The 23,905-nt window shown below is 38.6% G+C and overlaps 1 protein-coding gene across 5 annotated transcripts in view; it reads left to right on the top strand.

The window, feature by feature from the left end:
• Positions 1–23,905, top strand: part of itpr1b (inositol 1,4,5-trisphosphate receptor, type 1b) — a 247,427-nt gene that overhangs the window by 117,929 nt on the left and 105,593 nt on the right. For 3 of the 5 annotated variants that reach the window (XM_051673468.1, XM_051673464.1, XM_051673465.1), the window contains 3 exons: positions 7,636–7,784; positions 11,618–11,729; positions 12,862–12,897. In XM_051673468.1, the coding sequence (XP_051529428.1) occupies positions 7,636–7,784; positions 11,618–11,729; positions 12,862–12,897 (297 nt within the window). The remainder of the gene's footprint in view (positions 1–7,635; positions 7,785–11,617; positions 11,730–12,861; positions 12,898–23,905) is intronic. The other 2 variants (XM_051673467.1, XM_051673466.1) reach the window with 1 other exon arrangement.

Here is a 23,905-nt window from a genome sequence, read left to right as displayed (position 1 = left end):
TTTAATAAATTATTATTATAAAAGAATTAGCAAAACCTGTTTAAAATAGTTTTAGATGGAATATAGCCTGTCATGTCCACAGGACATGTCACCTTCCCAAAACCAATTCATGTTAACTACCCATAGCTAGCTTGCCCAAAATATTCCAGGTGCATTGGAAAATTCAATTTTAGGAGGAAGGTGGAGAAATAGGAAACTTGTTCCAGGAATTTTGTTGAGGTGTAGTTCCTGAGTATGGAGGACTGATTGTGACAATATTAAAAATGAATAAATAAATATATTTACAAAGAAATGTAAAAAATGAAAAAAGTGTAATTAGAAATAAATAAATAAATGACATAAATGGTGTACTTAGACATTTATTTCCTTATTTATGCATTATTGTATTTATTTATTTCTAATTTATTTATTACCTCAATAATTTATTTCTACATTTCTTTGACCATATGGTAACGATGGGGTGTGTTTTCTACTTCAGGCATAGCTGTCAAGCTCAGAGTGCTCCAGAGTAAAGCTTGGAGGCCACAGTGACATCTTGTGATTGAGTCAAATAGGTCATTTTGCACTTTTTGTTCTTCTACTTTTTGCGCTTTAATGTCATGCAGTCATAAAATAACTTTGAAATCCAAACATAAGTGGTCAAAAGAGATGCATAATATATTACACCAGGTGTAAAAGTTGAGGTGTCTCGCCCATCCACTTGTGATCAGATCACACAAAACGCGGATTAATACCAGGTGTACAGGAGACACACACAGCGCAGAAGTGAGAGAGTACACGAAAAAATATATATATTTTAGACTATTTTTAAGTTTTATGCATTTAAATTTTGAAAAATGCATAAAATGTTAGCGTAATGTTTAACAAAATTAAATTAAAAGATTCATTTAATAATTTTATTAAAGATATTAAAAGGAATTTAGTTATGATTGAAATGCGTGAATCCACGTAAAGATGGTTAAAATGACAACTGATGCACTAAATGGTTTTCTTGTCTCTTATTTACCTGTTAAAATGATGGACAGCATTTGGACACATCTGTTAAAGTTTCAGTATATTTTTAGAGCATTTATTAATCATTGTTAATGTTAGTTTAAAATAAATACAATTGTTAATTGTTAGTTCATGTTAGTTCACAATGCATTAACTAATATTAACATATACAACTTTTGATTTTAAAAATGTATATGTTGAAGGTAACATTAACCAAGATTAATAAATGCTGTAAAAGTATTGTTCTTTTTTAGTTCATGTAAATTAATGTTGTTAACTAATTTTAACAAATGGAACCTTATTGTTAAGTGTTTTATTTTGTGCTTTTAAATAGGTTAATTCTCCATAAAATAGTTCACCACGAATTAAACTTTGCCTAAATAAATGTGATCAGTGGGCAGACATTTGCTGTGCCTGAAATCACTTACTCGTTCATTCATAGCCTCCTGTCACCTCTCTCCCATTGAAAATGAATTGGGAACTTACAATTACCGCGTACCATTTAAAATGCCCTTAACGGTGCATGTCCACTGGTGTGTGGTGAGCGGATCTGCTGAAGTTACAGTTTTGGTTCAGATTAACGGTCAAGATTTTCATCTGAAACACAGATGACTGGAATTTCTAAAAAAGTATGTACAGGTATGGTCACCATAGGTACATACAGTTACCGTGATATGAAATTACATAAACAGTGATATAACATTTTGGTCATATCGTCCACCTCTAAGTCATTCATTCAGTAGAGATCTTTCTTTCCCTATTTGGCTCAACCACAAGATGTTACTGTGGCCTCCAGGTTTCACTCTGGGGCACTCTGAGCTTAATTGCTATGCCTAAAGTAGAAAACATGCCCCCTCATTATCATATGGACAAAGAAATGTATAAATAAATAAAAGTGGAAATAAATACATGCATTCCTGGGTCAAAAATGGTCTCTGGAGGTGACTGATGTATATGGTCTTCCACATACTTGAAGTTGGTTAATTACATAAATGCATTTAATTAATATAACATAATTACTTAATTGTATTTCATATTTCCTTTGGATTTGAGTTATTTTTCACATAGAAGAATATGGAACCTTTTGAAATCAACATAGCTTTTTTATTTTATTTAAGGTGCTATGTGAAATCAAACTAAACACTACATTGAACTAACCATAGAAATGAGGAGTCATCCATGCTAATAACTTTGCTTATGGGATTGCACTGTAAATATAAGGGCAAGTACTAAAAGGGGTTTAAAGTCTGGACCTCCAAGACTTACCGACAAATATGGACAAAGTTTTCCTTCTGTCTAATACAGGGGTACTCAACATTCCAAGAGGTCCGGTCTCTACATTTCCTTCCCAGCAAAGGTCCGGATAATAATATGTAGTTTACATGGTGTCAGTAGTTATATGGCTAGGAAATGATGTATCTTTTTTTAAATAGTTTTTATAACTTGCCACATTGGCAGCAATAGTACTTTGTAAAACAATATATATATATATATATATATATATATATATATATATATATATATATATATATACACACACACACACACACACACTGGCAGCCCAAAGTTTGGAATAATGTACAGATTTTGCACTTATGGAAAGAAATTGGTACTTTTATTCACCAAAGTGGCATTCAACTGATTGCAATGTATAGTCAGGACATTAATAACGTGAAAAATTACAATTTGAAAAACAAAATTCAGAACTTCTTAAACTACTTCAAAGAGTTCTCATCAAAAAATCCTTCACATGCAGCAATGACAGCTTTACAGATCCTTGGCATTCTAGTTATTAGTTTGTCCGATACTCAGGTGACATTTCACCCCACACTACCTGTAGAACTTGCCTTAGATGTGCCTGTCTTGTCGGGCACTTCTCACATACCTTACAGTCTAGCTGATCCCACAAAAGCTCAATGGGGTTAAGATCCATAACACTCTTTTCCAGTTATCTGTCGTCCAATATCTGTGTTTCTTTGCCCACTCTAACCTTTTCTTTTTGTTTTTCTGTTTCAAAAGTGGCTTTTTCTTTGCACTTCTTCCATAAGGCCTGCACCCCTGAGTCTTTACTGTTGTACATGAAACTGGTGTTGAGCGGGTAGAATTCAATGAAGCTGTCAGCTGAGGACATGTGAGGCGTCTATTTCTCAAACTAGAGACTCTGATGTACTTATCCTCTTGTTTAGTTGTACATCTGACCTTCCACATCTCTTTCTGTCCTTGTTAGAGCCAGTTGTCCTTTGTCTTTGAAGACAGTAGTGTACACCTTTGATTGAAATCTTAATTTGTTTTTGGCAATTTCAAGCATTTTATAGCCTTCATTCCTCAAAACAATGATTAACTGACGAGTTTCTAGAGAAAGCTGTTTCTTTTTTGCCATTTTTGACCTAATATTGACCTTAAGACATGCCAGTCTATTGCATACTGTGGCAACTCAAAAACAAACACAAAGACAATGTTAAGCTTAATTTAACGAACAAAATAGCTTTCAACTGTGTTTGGTATAATGGCAAGTGATTTTCTAGTACCAAATTAGCAATTTAGCATGATTACTCAAGGATAAGGTGTTGGAGTGATGGCTGCTGGAAATGGGGCCTGTCTAGATTTGATAAAAAATAACTTTTTCAAATAGTGATTTACATCAGTAATGTCCTGACTATAATTTGTGATCAGTTGAATGCCACTTTGGTGAATTAAAGTACCAATTTTTCTTCCAAAACAGCTAAATCTGTACATTATTCCAAACTTTTGGCCACCATTGTATATTCCTAAACAGTCAAAACTGGGCAGGGATGAGGACATTGGGGGCCCAGAGATTAGTGGGGTCTGAGAGATCTTTCTTTCCAAAAGATTAAGCCATTTCATCAAGACTTCATCAGTCGAGGGCACTTGGATATGAATATTAAAAGTTAAGATCAACAGTTCGTTTTGAAGCTGAATGACAGCAGTATAAATTTTGTGTTTAAATATATATAAGGACACAGAAGGCCTTTTTGACAGATAAAAAAACACTGGATGGGGGTTCAGGGATATCCCCTGAGAGAACATTTATAAAAATGTAAAAGTCTGAATGGACCATTTTTATATTTTCCTTAAAGTGAGAATCAACTAACAAACAATTTACATAACAGTGAAGCATTAATATACTGTTTGCATAATAAGTATAATTGGGCTTTCTTTGCCATCCATGATGACATCTAATTTTCACAAAATTAGAAAAAAAATCTGTTTGTTTATTATGAAAGGCTCGTAAAATGCTTATTAATAAAGCTAAATTTAGATGGGCAGAAAAAACTTTATTGTCTAAAGGCGCCACATTAACATTTTTGATGTTAAAGTAACCACACGTGCAACTCGTACAGTAAATTAGGCTTTATGCGGCGCCTCATGTCTATAGCGGGCAGAGAGGCAACGCGCACAGAGCGGGAATAAAGCGCGTAGCGCTGAACGCGCTTTATTCCCGCTCTAGAGAGAAATATTTCTCTCTAGCGCTGAATGCACTTTATTCCTGCTTCGCGCGCATATACATGCTTACACAATCACTTAGCCAGGTGTCAGATAACTAGCGCAAAGATTTAGAGCTCAGTCCGGATTGAAATGTCCTTCGGTCTGGATCTGGACCGGAGTCTGCCAATTGAGTACTCCTGGTCAAACATATGTTCTGTTCAAATGATGTTTGATATTAGGAAATAAATTGGCTTTTTTTGCCTTCAGATATTCCTAAAGATTACTAAAAATGTTAGGAGCCTGTTGAGAGACAAAGAATATCTGTTATAGACTAGGAAACAAACAATTTTACTAGCACAGTAAACTCATAGGAAAAGTCAGAATATTATATTTTGCTGAAAATTATTTATGAAAAATAGTAGCCTAAACGCATTTAGAAATTAACTGCCACTGCTGTAATACATATGAAACTACAACATTTTTGTCAAAATACCACAGTTACTGTTACTGCTGTAAAATCGTGATACATTTTATAAAGGGTATTGATGTGTATTTGAAAAACCTTTATTTTGGCGCATGTCAAAATAATCCAGCAGTGTGCTTCTGTGATGGCTCACGCGAGTCACCACGAAAACTAGGCTTCAGTCGCGCTGCACAAATGCTCGTCTCAGATGTGAACCATATTTAGTGTGTACAAAGCACTGAACGTGAGATAAATCTCATTAATTTTGCTTGGGTTGCTGGCGAAAAAATTTAAATGCAGGAAAAATCCTGCATGCATAAATAAATATATGTGGAAATAAATAAATACAGTAATGCATTAAAAAGGAAATAAATGTATAAATACTCATTTATGTCAGAGTTGAACATTTATTTATTAATTTCTAAATATACTTTTTTCATTTTGTTATTTTTAATTTGTGCAAATGTATTTATTTTTAATATTGTCACATTTGGTCCTCCATACCTTAGAAGTTTAGTCTGGTGGAATAATAATTTAGTCTGATTGCAGTTGGCTTTTGATACTGATCTAAGAACAGCCTTCTGCCCACATTCCACATTACAATATAAATACAGATGCAGAAAACTTTAGATATTTAGATACAACTGAATTGGAAAGTCGTATCTAGCATAGAAACAGAAGTTGATACAGTACTGTGACAAGTTTTAGGCTCTTGTGAAAAATGTTGCATAATGAGGATGTCTTCAAAAATAATAACCATAAATAGTTTTCATTTAGCATTTAATGTCATACAAAGTCCAGTAAACATAGAAAAGCTAAATCAATATTTGGTGTGACCACCTTTACCTTTAAAACAGCCCCAATTATCCTAGGTACACCTGGACACAGTTTTTCTTGGTTGTTTGCAGATAGGATGTTCCAAGCTTCTTGGAGAATTTGCCTCAGTTCTTCTGTCTATTTAGGCTGTCTCAATTACTTCTGTCTCTTCATGTAATCTCAGACTGACACGATGTTTAGTGGGGGGCTTTGTGGGGGCCATGACATCTGTTGCAGGGCTCCCTGTTCTTCTATTCTAATCTTTTCTATTTTCAAAAGTAATGTTTGGGAGTCTAACATTTATAATTCCTATTGACACACTAAAGCTGAAGATATAAATAACCATCTTAAGACAAATGCCTTTGTGAAACATCTTATGTGCCTAAGACTTTTGCACAGTACTGTATCTACAAAAGTGATGCACGTGTAAGTTTTTAAATGTTGAAATTGAAAATTGTAATTTAAACAGTTTATTATGTTTTTCTAAACAGTTGGGCTGGTTGGGACGCTCAAACAGAAACATTTTTTGATAGTATCACAGTGTTTACACTTTTCAGCAAAATCAAACTACAAATGGCTTACTTATAGTCATCTCTGCATATTAAGCTGGGATATGGAAAAGTATTTGAACTAAACTAAAAAAAAAAAAAAAAAAAAACCTTTAATTCAGAGGCTGAAAGCAGTTTCCATATTACAATACAATAACAGAACTTGAAATAAGTTTGCAGATGTATTGTGAAGACCATGCTGTCATATTTAACAGTGAAACAGCAGTTTATTTCTCTGATAGATGTTGAAATGTAACGAAAAAAGACAACTCATCATCAGAAGGTGATGTTGTGGGTTGAAACGTGCATTTCCTGTCTTAAAATACTGCTTTCACATGCTGCTCAGAAGGCGGATGAGCGTAGGGGTGTAGATAGAGGTCAGTGTGGGGGGTGGGTTTGTCAGCTAGTCTGGAGCAGGGGAAGGGGTAGGGTGTTTGGGAAGTGGGTGATTTAGCAAGTTGTGGTAAACCATGGCCTCATCACGTCTGTCTCCGCCCCCGTGCAGCCGTGGCATGAGTTGCCAGATATTCAGACACTTATGGAAAATTCACTTCTCTGTTATGTGTCTCCAAGGCTGCTGAATTTAGCCAGTACAAATAAAAAAACAAATCATGCTTTTGATTTTATCTGTCTGTCTAAACTGCATCTATCACAAAAATACTAATTTTAAAAAGACACATTTTCATTGCATCATATTTTTGTTGTGGTGGCTTATAAAACATGACATTAAATTAATACGAAATATTAAACATTTTGCACTATTTCTGTCACTTATCAAATATGCAATTTTGTTGCATATTTGAACCATGTTAATTCTTTTGTACCAAAGGTCAGACATTTTCACAAGTAGTATCAGACCACGTGCCCACTAATACCTTTTTGTTAGTAAACACACAAATTTTGCTACGTTGACACCTCATCCACAGTAGAGTGGCATTTCCCTTCACCGAATACGGAGCATTTCGAAAATGCCTTTCATTACTGCATACTTTGGAGAACAATTACGTTAGGAAAATGAAAACAGATTAGTGTGAATGTTGCCTCAGATTTTGGGACCCCATTGTACATCAGCGAGGGTCAAATTATTTTGGAATTTTATTTTCTTATTTTACTTTCATCTTAAACCATGTAGATTGTTGCAGTTACTAATAAAGTTCTAACTAACTTATGAGCACCATTTATACTCACATTTGGTGCTTAGCAAGTGGTAATTTTGCACCCTGTTTGTTCCACTCCCAAAAATGGTCCACCATACTATATCGTACTATCACTAAGCAATGCGTTTATAGCTGCACATGGTCAAACTAAGTTAATTTGTGCATTTGTTTGCAATTGAGATTTTTGTTCTCTGCTGTGTGTGATTGTTAGGACATTGTATCTGCTCTGGAGGATCGTCTACGGCCTCTGGTTCAAGCTGAGCTCTCCGTGTTGGTGGACGTACTGCATCGCCCAGAACTGCTCTTCCCAGAGAACACAGATGCCCGGCGGAAATGTGAGAGTGGAGGCTTCATCTCTAAGTGCGTTTCCTTTTTCCCATAAACCTTTAACAATAAACCAATATCCCTGGATGCTATAGGACACCAGTATTGTAAAAATCCTTCTCTTTTTGTGAAATGAGCCAGTGACATTCATGAATCATGTTTATTGGGGTGACTTTGAACACATACTAAAAGAATGGGTTGAAATACATTTCCCCAGTTAGTCTACTTTTTTTTTCTCTCCCCTTTTCTCCCAAATTTGTTATGCCCAATTCCCAGTGCGCTCTTGGTCCTCGTGGTGGTGTAGTGACTCGCTTCAATCCGGGTGGTGGAGGACGAATCTCGGTTGCCTCCGCGTCTGAGACAGTCAATCCGCGCATCTTATCACGTGGCTTGTTGAGCGCGTTACCGCAAAGACCTAGTGCGTGTGGAGGCTCATGCTATTCTCTGCGGCATCCACGCACATCTCACCACATGCCCCACTGAGAGTGAGAACCACACATTATAGCGACCATGAGGAGGTTAACCCAACGTGACTCTACCCACCATAGCAACCTTAGTAATTTAGTAATGCTTTCACAGATTTTATAGGTACAGTCCCTAGAGTAACCTGATGTTAAGTGTCTTGCTGAAGGCCAAAATAGTTCATAGATCTACCCTTGTGAGGTTCCTACCGGTCCAGTAATTAACCAGGCCTTACATAATTAACATAAGTCATACATTTTACTAACTGGGCAATCTTCTACTTGGGAATATTTACAGAGGAACATAACAGTGTGTCACTTATCATAATGTTGGACTTTGTCATTCACTTGCGACCCATTTCCTCTCTAGACTTCAAACGGATCTAGCAGATGGATCATGTTAACTTTTAGTTTTATAAAAACAGGAATCAATGATTTTACAGACATACTGCAGTTAGACTGTGTCAGATTTTTCATGTAAATTTTTTTTTTTCCCTATGCAAGTTTAATGTGCAGAGACAACTAAATGTACACCATTTGTTTGTTGGTTTACCCAAAATGTGTCTCTGTGGCACTATCAAAACATTGCTCTGTTTGTTTGAGCTCAACCAAAGTTTGGGGGCGAGACTACCTTTTTTTTGAAACAATTAAAGATTAGGGGCTGGGAGAAGATTGTGTGGACATTATTTTTGCCCCGTCCAAACTAATACGTTTTCATTTGAAAATGCATAATTTCACTAGGTTTTGGCCTTCTGTCCACACTGAGATGGCATTTTTGTCCAGCGAAAACAGAGCTTTTCAAAAATGCTCTCCCAATTGGATCAGTTTAAAAACGCTTTTTGTGTTGTAGCGTGAACAGGGAAAATGGAGATATTTGAAAACGATGACATATTTGTCATCATGACACAGTCATGTGAGCCAACCAACAATCAAGATGGCGGTCCATGTTGTCACAGCGTTGTCCTGCCTGCTGTCCACTTTGATAGTGTTATTAAAGATATATTTAAAATTGTACAACCTTCACATTGCATTCCTTTAAAGGTGAAGGGAAGTTTAATCAGAATTGCTGTCCAGCGCCGGGACATAAGGACAATTGCGTTTCAGACCATACATGGAAATGAAGCAGGGCCAAGCGTTTTCAGACGTTTCAGAGTGGACAAGCAACTTTTGGAATACGTTTGAAAACAGCAGTGTGGGCGGAGAGCATTTTGAAAACAAAAACAGCGCTTTAAAATTTATTCGGATTAATATGGATGTTGCCTTTGTTTCTTGCAGACACTGGCTGTATCATGCAATTAAGACAAGTTGAATTTGTCAACAGGTTTAAGGTGTACTGGCATCCACCTGTCATCAGTGTGTGTGTCCTCGTGCTGTGAGAGACTACAGAAAGGATTACGTGTTTGTGCAGCTGCCTTTGTTTGTTTGCACGTGAGCGTTCCTGTGGGAGTAATCCTGATTTAGCTAGAGTTAGATTACAATGCCAGCTACCATTCTGGTGTCAGCAGGAGAGAAATGGCCAGCTATCAACAGTTCAGATCAATCCAGTTTGATTTGTTTCTTTTGTCTCAGTTTTATGGCAGTTATTTTTAGATGTTTAGCTGATTTGACCCAAAACAACTTGCAGAATTTTTTTTTATAATCTGTTCTTAAAGGGATAGTTAACTCAAAAATTTAAATTGTCATCATTTACTTATCCTAATAGTGTTACAAACTTTGTGACATTCTCAGAACACAAAAGATATTTTGCAAAATGTTCATGCTGGTACTTTTCATACCACTCAATCATATTGGGACCAGGGATGGTCAAGCTCCCAAAAGGACAATGAAAAAAAAGCGCAATAAATGTACCATCAATCCATACAACTTGCACACTATATTCCAAGTTCTCTCAAGGCCAAGGGTAGTTTGGTGTGAGGATCAGACTGAAATTTTAGTTGTTATTCACTGATATAAGTCAAAATTTGTCATTATTTGCTGCTGTCAAATTTCATTTGCATATGTACATATTCAAACCTGCTGAAGTTAGATGTGTCGCACTAGGTTTGAAGTCAATGATGGAATTGCAAAAATAATGATTGTGATTGTAATGAAATGCTCTTCAGGATGTTAACCTACAAATGGTATATTTATATTTTCTATATGTTAACCCTTAAATGCATGGGTGTTTTGCCAAACATTATTACATACTCAGGTCTTTAGAGTATGCTAACGATACAGTAAAGCATAGAGTATGCATTAACATTTTTAACACATTTAATATAACAATTTTCAAAACTATTGGCCAATTTATCAGTTATCGCCTTTCTTCCAACACATTATTGTATCAGCAAAATCCAATATCGGTCAACCTGTAATTTGCATATGTTGATATATTGGTACATAAATTAATTTTAATATGATCTGGAAGGTCATACCATACAAATTTTTTTAAGTCTTAAAAAAGGTCTTAAAAAGTCTTGCATTTTATTTTAAAATCTCTGCAGCAGAGTATTTCTGTAACTGCTGATCTCCTGGGATTTTCACGCACAACAGTCTCTAGAATTTGCACAGAATGGTGCAAAAAATAAAACCATTGAGCGGCAGTTCTGCGGATGGAAATGCATTGTTCATGAGAGAGGTCAGCAGAGAATGGCCAGACTGGTTAGAACTGACAAAGTCTACGGTAACTCAGATAACCGCTCTGTACAATTGTGGTGAGAAGAATATCATATCAGAATGCTAGTCTGAGATGCGGGTTAGCACTGTTTTGGCGGCACAAGGGGGAGCTACACAATATTAGGCTGGTGGTTTTAATGTTGTGGCTGATCAGTGTATATACACCTGGCTTAGCTGAATTTTGGAGTCATATCAGACACATGAAGATGAATTCTCGTTTTCTGCTGTGTATTTTAGCGACTGACGCTGGTATCCATCAATATTGCTGCTTTCTGTATGTCTCTGTTACGGTCTACTGTCAGTAATAGAACCATGTCTGCAGCTCTATTATGCGGTGCCTTATGTCTACTCACATTAATGTGGGGAAGGGTATAAATACTGGCTATCTTTTTGCTTGTTAAAAAAAAATTATTCTGTTGCAGACTTTTAACATGCTAGTTTAAAGGGCCATTCACACCAAGCTTTTATACACGTATGCTTACACAATCACGTAGCCAGGTGTCAGATAACTAGCACAAAGATTTCGATCTCGGTCTGGATTGAATTGTCCTTCGGTCTGAATCCGGACCAGAGTCCACCTATTGAGTACCCCTGGGATAGAAAAATAACCCACAATTTGTCATTTTTCAGTGAATATCTTGACGTCCGATGTGTGATCATAAGCACTATGACAGAACCTCTTTCACAGTGGCTCACGTCTTCACACAAAAACTTGAGTTGTTTTTGACAACACCCTCTTTCTCTTTCTTTCAGATTAATTAAACACACTAAACAGCTTTTAGAGGAGAATGAAGAGCGTTTGTGTATAAAAGTTCTGCAGACGCTGCGGGAAATGATGACTAAAGACCGCGGCTATGGGGAAAAGGTAAACACGATCACACACACACGCTTAGTGTAGTTGCAATGTACCCTACCTCCACTACAGACGTTCAAGAAAAAATGGCCTTCCACATACAAAAACCTCTCTCCTACACAGCTGCCTGTTAAACATCCTAATGGAATTACATGAATCCCTCGGTGTGTGTTACATTTAGCCATATTGCCCATAAAAATCCCCAAACAGGCCTTGCAGGACACCTCTCACTCGGTATTTCCAGAATACCTCCCAACATCCAGTTCAGAATGCCACATTAAAGAGCTGACATTGTGATTGTATTAGCCTATATGCTTTTATACATGCAGTTGCACACAAACTCAAACACACACAATATATGTTTATTACTCAGGTGTTCCTAACACTTTATAAAACATGCCCATTTTTCCTAATATGGGTTTGTAAGTCATCACTGCTTCCAAAAAATAAAAACCTCACTCCATGCATAATGCTTAACCAGCATGTACTAAATTAATTAACAACCAATAAACGTCACTTATGTACAGAGGCCCCAAAAAGTATTTGGACTCTTAAACCACACTTAAAAATGTCATTGCATTAAAATAAAATAGCACACAGTGACATTTATTTAAAAGAACAATATCAAAAGCACACTTTTCAAGCTAAACATTTTACAAAAAGATATTAGTTAGCTTTTAAATTAGATAAAAATAGATGCATGTAAAAATGAAGGAAAAAAAAGTGTTTGGACATGAAATCTGGTTGTCAAAATTGCTGTTAAAAGTGAAGTTAGTTCTGAAAAGGCATATTTACAGATGACACTTGGTTTGATATTTTTTTGTAACAATGCAATGACAATCATACATTTTAAGTGTGACTTCAGGGTCCAAATACTTCTTGGGGCCACTGTATTTGAACACAAGACTTTATTGTATCGTTAGTTTCCAACCTCTGCTTTAAACATAAACAATTGGCCTTGGTTGCATCTACATGTTACGTAGATAACGACCAATGCCTCTGAACATTGCTAATCAATAATCCTCCGTTATGCCACTAACGAAAATGTTCTTGTTTGCCTTTTTTTTTTTTTTTTTTTTTCTCAAGCGTTCTCTAACGTTCTTCCTTTACAATACTAACTTTGCTGTGTGCTCTTCTCTTCCAGCTGATTGCCTTTGATGATGAGTTGGATGTGGCTGAGGTTGTTTTCTTTGTTTTTGCTCTGTTTAGTTCGGCTTCCCGCACGGCTTTAGTTACCCTAGTTAGCGCTTGTTCTCGTTTTCTTTGAGCTGTTTAGCTGGTTTTTGTCAACGTGACTTCACCACAAACCGATCATCTTGTTTCTCTGTCCGTGTGTGTTGAGGTTGTGTGAAGTTGACCTCACCTGATAGTTTCAGTGTGTGTTTGCTTGTGTGTGCACATGTTTCACCACTGGCCTTGTTTTAGGTAGTGTGTGTGCTGGTGAAAATTTTTGCAAGTTTCAAGCCGCCACAACCTTTGTTCACACTTCCTCTTTGTAGCATCAAGTCAAGTTTACGTTCCTGTTACATTCACTGTTGAAACTACAACAACAGTGCCGCTTTATCAGCAATGTCACAACATACCTGTAAAATTTCAGCCAGTTGTTTAAAAAAAACAATGCTGCCTTTTCCAATTTTTTTTTTTTTTTTTTTTTTTTAACTCAAAGCATAGTTTATGTTAATAATAGTTTAGTCTGATATTTTATCTAAGTTTTTAAAGTGAGGTTGAGGAACTGATTCTGAATAGTTTTGGATAAGAAAAATAAGAGAGGTTAGATGAATTTCAATACAGTGCTGTCATGAAGCACTGTAATTATGAGTAACACTTATTTAAAAATGTGCATGTACAGCGTGTGCTTGAGTTAAAGTTAGGAAGGGAGGTGGGTGTACATACTATATTTATAGTCACTACTCTCCTATCAGTTCTGAGGAAGAAACCCAATCCAGTCTTCCCATTACAGGAAGGTGGTTGAAAATGTTCTTAAAACACCCATACATTTGTGTTGCATGGATGAGCAAGAAAAATAATACATCAGATGACATTTATTTGTGTATGCGTGCATTAACCAGTTATAGGAAAAGGGTCAGTGAAGGGTGTGAGTTTTTGGGTGATTTTAGAGTGTTGTGATTTCATATTAAGGTCAGTGTAAATATATCTATCACATCATAAGATAAACTCCTAACCACCTCCTTCTGGAAAGAAAAAAAAATAAAAAGCAGAACTTTAAGGGTCAGCGTAAGCCATTTAAAGGATATATGTGCTTTTCCATACATTCTTACTGGTAAAACTTCTGGCTTAAATTGTGACCAAATAGTTAGAGGGTGTTTTGATAAGGAATGTAACCATCATTTCTGCATTTGTTACTTAAAATAACAAAAAAAGGCCTCAAATCATCTGCGTTGAAAATGTGTGTCCTCCAGAGGTAATGGGGTTGAAATGTTTGTACAAAAATAAAAGTCCTTCACATAGCACATAAATGAACAAGTCATATATCACATAAAAGCTCTCACCCTCAGAAATGTGACTATACAGTTAATTTTGTTGCCCTAATACCACAGTTCAAAAGAGTTTCAAAAGAATCACAAAGAGAAATATGATTTCTGTAATCAACAAATACAAATGTCTCATTTATGCTCCAAAAACTGCTGCTGTAAGCCCCAAATAGCTAAAAATATCTGCTTTTACTTTAGGAAGTTCTTTAAAAAAAATAGTTTACTTGTCTGTGAGCTTGCTTGGCTGAATAATCCAATGTTATATCTTAGTTACCTTACGATTCAGTACACTTGACATTGCGTCACTAAGCTGACGCTACTCTACACGACCTAGTTTAAAACTTTCTACAATAATGCCAGTATTGGCTATGGTGTTAACCCCTGCCCTTTTAGGCGCAAAGCTGACCAGTATAAAAGCGGGCGCACAGACACCATTCCTCAGAATTTTCTTCCTTCAAGACAGCAATTCTTATCTCATCTAGAAACCTTCTACTACTTCGCCATCGATATACACGAGTCAGCGGGAGGGATCTTCACGGCAACGAGAAGACTCTTTGCTCCCCTGCAGTGTTCTGGCGAGCATTTACTCCACCTTGACGCTTCACTGATGAACGGGCCGCTTCAGCATCCTGATTCCCCACAACGCTTCAGCAGGAATTTTGTATACTTATAAGCTATTGTTGGTATTGTGTGTGTGTGTATATACAAATACAGCGTGTGTGTGTGTGTGTGTGTGTGTGTGTGTGTGTGTGTATGTATATGTATATATATATAAATAACTAAAAGAGCCATTTACTTGTTTGCGTCTTTTTAACTGTTCCTTATGTGAGGGACACATCCCGTCGTCAGATCACCATGAGAGCTGCATTCACTGTCACATACAGAGACAGCTCTCATAGAGATAGACTTCCCTCACTGTGAGGGCATGAGTCTCAAAATGCTTCTCTCGCAAATTGTGGGACTCCTGATGGATCACATGAGGAGGCACGCCGTGGCTACGAGGTCGAGCAGGATGAATTTGAGGTGGACCTTGTGATGGCACGTGCCCTGTGTGTCCCTCAATATCCATATACTGCATCTATGCCAATACAGTATGTGAGTGATGAGCTTCGGCCCTCTGCAAGAGCGCATGACCACATCACGTTCGGTGGTTCTGATGTTGGGGATGATGATGTTATGTTTCTCGCTGCATCTGGCTAGTGGTCAATGAAGGACGTTGCCGCCCCTTCTCCCAGCGAGTGCGAGGAGCGTGCATGCACCACTGACAAGGAGATGCTTTGCATCCTTTCAAGGGCAGTCGAAGAGCTCGGTCTCGAGTGGTCTCCTCCAGAGGGACCTGAAAAATCTCACTTTAATGAATGTTACTTGCAGTCCAGACGTCGTCAACGACCGCATTCCGCAGATCTGCCCCATTCTACCCGGAAGTTCATAACGAACTGACAAAATCCTGGCACGTGCGCCCTATTCAGCTTGCTCGCACAGTGATTCCACTCCCCTTACTAAATTGGACCCCGGGGAAGGCAAAGGTTATGCCCAACTACCCCTGTGGAAGAGGCGGAAGCGGCACATCTCTGCCCAGCGAGTAGCAGGGCGTGGAAATCACACCCCGTTCATCCTTCCAAGCAATGTCGATGGATGTCTGCACTGGCTGGAAAAGTATACTCGGCAGTGGGCCAAGCTGGTTCAGCACTCCACGCGATGGCAGTACTCCAAGTTTTCCAAGCTAAGCTCCTCAAGCAAATGGATGAGCAAGGCTACGATCCAGAGACATTCAAAAGCTCCGCACTGCTATGGACTTAGCGCTGCCAGCCACAAAAGTCACTGCACAGGCCATTGGCAAGTCAATGAGCAATCTGGTGGTTTTGGATCATCACATCTGGCAGACCCTCATGGAAATGCGTGATGTGGAATAAGCCATTCTATTTGATGCTCCGGTGTCTCCAGCCGGCCTTTTTGTTGGCTCTGTGGATAGATTTGCTGAGCTCTACGTCACGACTCAGCAGCACTCACAGGCTATGAGACATTTTATGCCAAAACAGTACTTCAGTACTTCACAGTACAAAGTACATCATCATAGCCGGCTCACTCCCGCTCTGTCTCGGGCCAGCCCCATGCCTGCTGCTGTCAAATGTCGCCACCGAGCTGCAGGTAAAGCCACGCAAGCCGTGGCCCAAATGGAAGGCAGCTGCCTCAGCGCAAGCCCAGTGCCAAGGGGAAATCCCCTCCTCCCCCATGCAGCAAAAGTGCTCCTGACACACAATGCTGTTCCCCTCTTCCCCACTGCTGTTTGTCGAGAAAGGAATATTGTTGTTCAAAATGTTGTTCGATATGTTGTTTTTTGTCTCATATTAAATCACATGCAATAAAGAATGCAAAAAAGAGTACAACGCTAGTTGCACATGCACGAGACACTTTTTCAGCAAAGAGTTTTCCCTATTCAAAGCCCACACATTATGCACAACTGCTTCCCAGTGGTGACCGCCACATTATATCATACAATGAACAAACCAAATTGCCCTCTGTCCCATTACGCAGACACGTGGCGAGCCCGTACGGGCATTTCCCACTGGGTGCTAAAAGCGGTCGAACATGGTTTTATGATCCAATTTGCACATCGGCCGCCCTGTTTCAATGGTGTCCTGTCTTCCACGGCTCCGTCTGAAGACGCCTGTGTTATGAGCCGAAATACACCGTATTCTAGCAAAGAACGTGGTAGAGGTTGTTTCAAGGGCAAGCCCTCATGGGCATGTCAGACTGGGTTTTTAAAACGATCGAGCACAGTCATGCGATTCAGTTTGTTCACCAGCCACCTCGCTTCACTGGTGCTTTGCAATCTGTGGTCCGACCACAGGATGTGCCGGTGTTGCGCATAGATTCACAGTCTTCTCGCAACAAACGCGATAGAAACTGCCCCACACTGCAACACACACAGCTGGATTTACAGTCTTTACAGGCTTCGGCCCATTCTAGTTCTGAGATGCTTGAATCGCGCGCTCGCGAAGTGTCCATTCAAAATGTTAACTCAGAAACATATCTTATCGCACATCCGTCCTCAGGACTGGTTTGCGTCAGTAGATCTGAAGGACGCGCATTTCATGTACCAATTGCACCACGTTACAGGTGGTTTTTAGATTCACGTTCAAGGGAAATGCGTATCAATTTAAAGTCCCTCATTTCAGTCTGTCTCTGGCTCCTTGCATGTTCACGAAATGTATCGATGCGGCGCTTGCCCCATTGAAAATGAACAGTGTATGTGTTTTGAATTACCTCAGCGATTTGTTTATTACTAGCCAATCAGAGGCACTACTGAGCGAACACAGAGACTTGCTCCTTTGCCATATGGAAAATCTTGTCAACTGGGCGAAAAGCACACTTTTCCCCAGCCAGTAAATCTCCTTTTTAGGAGTTTGTCTCAACTCCAAGAGCATACGTGCACACCTCACAAACTAGTGCGTACAGATCATTCTTCGGTGTCTGTCTCAGTTCAAACTGGAAAAACATTACCACTGAAGTCATTTCAGAGAATGCTGGGTTTTATGGCAGCAGCATCTGCCATCATACCATTAGATCTGTTACACATGAGACCTCTCCAGTACTGGCTCAAGCGATGTTCCACATTGCGCCTGGAGCCTCGGGCGCATGCACATCGCAGTGACTCGCTGCTGTCTGGCTACTCTAGCACCATGGACAGCGCCGGCCTTCTACCAACAGGGTGTTATGTTGGGTCAAGTTTTCAGAAGGAAATTGCTGACCACAGATGCATCCAACACAGGTTGGGGTGCGGTGTGTGACGGATGCCCGATTTTCAACACTTGGACATGTGCAAAATGGCCATGGCGTGTCAACCACCTAGAGCTACTGGCTGTCTGTCTAGCATTGAGAGCTTTTCATTCCGACATCATGAATCACCACGTTCACTTTCATATTCATATTCTGATTAATTCGGACAAAACAACAGTAGTGGCGAATATAAGTCGCCAGGACGCGCTGGCCCACGTATGGCTGGCGAAATGCAAGTATACATTTCCCCCGGTGCGCCTCCTTCATTCTGTCAAAGCCCGAGTGGACATGGAAATAGTTCTGTTAATTGCACCGAAATGGCCCAATCATTCCTGGTTTCAGGAGATGGTAGAAATACTGGACGGGCCTCCATGGGAAATACTGCTGAGGAGAGACATTCTTTCAAACACAAGGCACGATTTGGCATCCCCAGCCAGAGCTGTGAAGCCTACACATGTGGCCTTTGATCGGAGCACAGCGGATGAGCCATAATTGGCTTAGTCGGTTATGAACACCATTTTACAGGCAAGAGCATTGTCAACGAGACACCTTTACGCACTAAAATGGAATGTGTTCAATAATTGGTGCTTTTCACATGGCAAAGACCCAGTGAACTGCCACATACCTGAAATTCGTACATTTCTTTAAGTGCAATTGGATGCAGTACTCACTCCGTCAGTGTTCAAAGTTTATGCGGCAACTATATCTGCGTATCACACACCTGAAGCTGGCACCTCTACAGGAAAACATGATTTCATTATAAAATTCCTTAAGGGGGCGGGCGGCTAAATCCACTTCATCTGGCTACAGTCCTGACTTGGGACATAACTTTGGTCCTAAAAGTGCTCAAGGGGCCTCCCTTCGAGCCTCTAGACTATGTTTAATTGCATGTGCTGTCTCTTAAGTCCGCAGTATTGCTGGCTTTGGCCTCAGTAAAAGGAGTCTGTGATTTGCAAGCACTGTCATTTGACAATTCATGTCTGGAGTTTGGTCCGGGTCTTTCAAATACCACTGTCAAACTTAAGCTATGTGCCTAAGGTTCTAACCACACCCTTCAGAGTGCAGGTGGATCACCTTCAAGCCTTTTTCCCTCCTCCATTTAATTCAGATGAGGAACAGTCATTGCATTTGTTATGCCCTTTGAGAGCGCTACACACATACGTTGAGTGCACCTGCCAATTCACTGTCTGACTGACTGTCTGTCCAGCTTTTTGTGTGCTATGGAGGATGCACGAAAGGAATGTCCATCTCCAAGCAAAGACTTTCTCACTGGATCGTTGTTGCAATCTTACGCACAGGGTGCGAATTGCCCATTTGGTCTTAAAGCACACTCAAGGGGCGTGGCCTCTTCATGGGCATGGATGAACGGTGTGTCCTTACAAGACATATTTTTTGCAAGGTTTTACAACCTAGACGTAACGTCTCTGTCATAGCAAGTCATCTCTGTCTAGAGCGCTTGCTATTTCATTGGCCAAACATATACTTATGCCCCTCTTTTTAAGTACGTGCTCTGTCTTTTTACACAGCCGCCTGCATTCAGACCGTTGTATTTCCCAAAAGTCACAGGCACTTTCATTACAAATAAACTTCCTTCCCTACTGGGTTCATAAAGGGGTTAATTCATGCTGTATGACCATTGTTCATATATATATATTCTGAGTGTTCTCCTTCTGGCTCACCATGAGGGTCATTCACTTGTGACATACTCAAGTCGGTCGCCATCCCGCGGGACTGTGGCATCATGTTTCCTCTCTGGGAAGGTTATGTTGTGTAGTGCGGCGTGATGGGAATCTGTTCCCCATAACGTCATCTTAGTGATGCACTGTCAAGTGTACTGAATCGTAAGGGAACGTCTCGATTACATATGCAACCTTGGTTCACTGAGATGAAGGGAACGAGACATTGCGTAAGCTGGCCGCACTACAGACTCGGGGTTTTTTTGAGGTGCGAATAATGCGCTCTTCGTCCCTGAGTCAGAAAATTCTGAGGAATGGTGTTTGCGCACCTGCTTTTATACCGGTCAGCTTCGCCCCTAAAAGGGCAGGGCTTAAACACCATTGCCAATACTGCCGTTATTGTAGAAAGGTTTCAACTAGATTGTTTAGAAGGACACCTTCATATCAGGGAACCGAGGTTACATACGTAACCGAGATGATTTCCAGAACAAAATATGCCATCCAGAATGAAAAGCATGCAAAACAAACCATCAGAAAATACGTTTTCAACTATTGATGATAAAATGTTTTATATAATCGCAAAGGCGAGGATCTCAGCTTTCTAATGACACCTAGATTCAGCTTCTAGTCCTCTAAGAGGCTAAGATATTCAATGAAACAACAAGGGTGGTGCTTGAACTGAAAATTAGACTGAATGTCTATGGACGAGCACATCTGTGAGGGCTAAAATGCGTTAGAGCGCCATCTACATTTCAGATCTGTATATTGTGTTGGAATGTGATAGAGAAAAAAAACATTTCTAGTGCTTTCTGCCACCTAGTGGATAAAATGGGACTTTTCAAAGTGAGGTAGAGTGAACAGAACCAGGATTACATGTTTACAAATTTAGGACAATAAAAAAAAAAAAGTCTTTTTTTTTTCTTTTCTTTTTTAATTCTGTTTATCATAAGATTATAAACACATGCAATATTATTTATGAATAATTTGAGTTTATTTTGTATTTATTTTTTTGGCCGGTTCTTTGAAAAATGTGAATTTTTTTTTTTTTTTTTTTTTTTTTTTTTTTTTTTTTGCAATTAGTCCAAAATATGTTTGAGTGGTGAGCTTTTACATTTGAGTGTGAAAAATTGTGGGCGGCAGCCCAAAAATGCACCAGAGTTTAAGGGGTTAACCCAGAGTTAAAAGTGTCTCTAAACCAGGGTTAAAAAAATATGTTAACCCAGGGTTAAAGGGATATTTTACCCAAAATTTTAAATTCTGTTTTCATTTACTCACCCTTATGTTGTTCCGAACCCTTAAGACTTTTTTTCTTCCGTGAAACACAAAGGCGATGTTAGGCTAAATGTAAGCCTCAGTCATCTTTCACTTACAGTGTATGGAGAAAAAAAAAAAAAGATGCATTTAAAGTGAATGGTGACTGAGGCTAGTATTCAGCCTAACATTTCCTTCTGTATCATACCTGTTTGGAATGACATAAGGAAGAGTAAATAATGATGGTTATTTTATTTTTGGTTGAACTATCCCTCCTTTTTTGTGTGAAAATCTCTTATATCTTCCTGTGTTATGACTGATAGAGTCTCACACATAAGGCAAGTAAGGGATGAATCCGAGGACTCTCTTTCTCTGTGTCTCTCTCTTTCCTGACAACTCCTCTGTGTCTCCTTAAGTCATCTGCTGCATAATTTGTTTCTCAAAACACATCCAGACATTTACACACATCGGATTTTGTCAGACTTGTATCCAGACTTCTTCACACATTGTGCAAAAGGATCACAGTTCCCTTTCAATTTACACAAGTGTTCATGGCACATGTATAGATGGACCATGCCTGGCTGAGTCCTTGCATAACATATAACACCTTGCTCTCTCTCTATCTTTATATTAAATAAGGGAATCTCTGTGTCATCACAGTATCAGGGCTGGGGTTGGTGTGGGATACGGCATGGATGCAGCCTGATCCTGTATATATGTGAGAGTTTGTGATGTAAGAGGGATGGGAAGGATAATTTGGTGTGGGGAAGGTTATGTAATGGGGATGGACTTGCTACAGGAGAGAAAGAGTGAGTGTATGCATGCGGTTGTGTGTGTGCCCTTTGCTTGGTCCGTGCCAGCCGATCACAATTACACCCCATCTGTATGTGTTTCTCAGTCTGTCTGATGCCCAGAGTTAACTTTTACACTGGAAATACATTTATGATTCAAATAATACATGAGTTTTAACAGAAAATGTTGTTTTTATAAAATTGTAAGCTTCACATTTTTTTTTACCCTCCATAAATTGGCCCCATTCGCTTCCATTGCAAGTGCGTCACGATAACCTCAAATCTTTTTTTTTTTTTTAGAGGAATGAGTCTAAATTCATTTTTATGGTAATCAACATTATGCCACAAATGCTGTCAATTAAGCTTAACTTGTATTGAACCTAGAATATTCCTTTAATCTCATATTGGATGCATTTGAATTAGGTGGTAAAAGGAAAATATTTCACCCAAAACTATTTACTCACTCTAATGCTATCCCAGATGTATATGACTTCATTTCTTCTGCAGAACACAAACAAAGATTTTTAGAAGAATATCTCATCTCTGTTGGTCCTTACAATGAAAGTGAATGGTGAACACCTTTGGAACTCCAAAAATCACATAAAGGCAGTATAAAAGTAATCCATAAAAATCTAGTGGTTAAATCCATATATTCAGAAATGATATGATAGGTATGTGTGAGAAACAGATTAATGAAAGTGAAAGTGGAGATTTATGGTATGGTTCATTGTTCGCTGTGTCACAGTCTTTGTACATTTTCCTTCTTTTTTGTCCAATCACATGTCTGAGTATCAGATAGCAGTCATGGTCCACATGTGATGAACACATTTGTACTGGCTTGTGGTCAAAAAAGTATACTTTGAAAGGCTAAGCACTCGACAATGTGCAAAATGTAATGGCACACGGAAAAACTAAGTATAGCCTAGCCATAAGGCCAGACACATACTCGATGCAAGTACGCAAACTCAGATGCAAAAACTTGGTCAATGCATTGGAAGTATGTGGCCCGTTGTACTTAACTTGCGTTCTTGTGTTGCTGGCTTTTTACACCAAACACTCAGGGTTGGGAAGGTTACTTTTTAAAAGTATTTCTCTACAGATTACAGATTACATGCTGTAAAAATTTAATTAGTAACATATTCCATTAGATTACTCAAGGTCATTAACGTAATTAAATACTTTGGATTACTTCTTCAGCACTGGCAGATTTTTTCACTTAATGTAAATAAAGTAAGAAAATACACTTCACTGTAAAAAAAAAAAATACATTCTCTGAAAAAAGCCTAAATATCTTATGCAGTTTTGTTTCTCAAGTTATCTTGTTTTAAGGATTTTTAGATATTTTTACAGGAAAACAATATTTAAATTCTCATTAAGAATAACATTTTTGCAGTACATCTTTAGTACATCTAATATCAAAGGTCTTACTAGAGATAAAAGTTATGCTCTAACATCAAGTTTCTTTATATAATTTATTATAAAATATAATCATAATCAAATTTTATAAACACTTTGAGTTCTGTTCTATACATTGCGCTCCCTCTTGTTTAAGTGCAAGATTGCATTCGGTCAGAACTTTTTGATGCAGGTCTGTCTTTCTTTTTCTTGTGCTCTTGTGCTCTCTTTCTGTTTTTTTCATTTGCTCATTCTTTCTTTCGCTCTTTCTTTCCTATTCATTGTGCTCCCTGTAGGTTTTTTTTTTTTTTTTTTTTCTGCACAAGATTGCTTTCGGTCTGAACTATTACTGTGGTGGTAACAAACCTTAGTACTCAATGGGGTGATAGATTTACTGTACCGTCAAATGTCTTTTTATGCTAATGTCTGATGTACAGCCCCTTGCAGAAATGCAGAGAATGCTTTGCATACTTGCGTTGCATTATGAATTGCAGTCTGAATCAATTTGGGATGCATCAACACTTAAAGTCAAGCTTGCATATCTAGAAGTATTTGCGCTCATACTAGTTTAGAGTACATCTTTCTTTCTTGCAATGTTTATTTTGCTCTTTCTTGCTTTCGCTTTTTCTTGCGCTCTTCTGCCCTTTTTCTTGCACTCTTTCTTCTGCCCTTTCTTTCTTGTGCTCTTTTTGTGCTTTTTTCCATTTGCTCATTCTTTCACTCTTTTTCTTTCACTTCTTTCTTTCTTTTTTTTCTGTCTTCCTTCATCCCTTCCCCCTCTTTTCTCCCTCTCTCCCCCAAGT

This window comes from Myxocyprinus asiaticus, chromosome 35 (genome assembly GCF_019703515.2).
Source record: "Myxocyprinus asiaticus isolate MX2 ecotype Aquarium Trade chromosome 35, UBuf_Myxa_2, whole genome shotgun sequence".
NCBI lineage: Eukaryota > Metazoa > Chordata > Actinopteri > Cypriniformes > Catostomidae > Myxocyprinus > Myxocyprinus asiaticus.
This window is presented reverse-complemented; position numbering and strand designations above follow the sequence as displayed.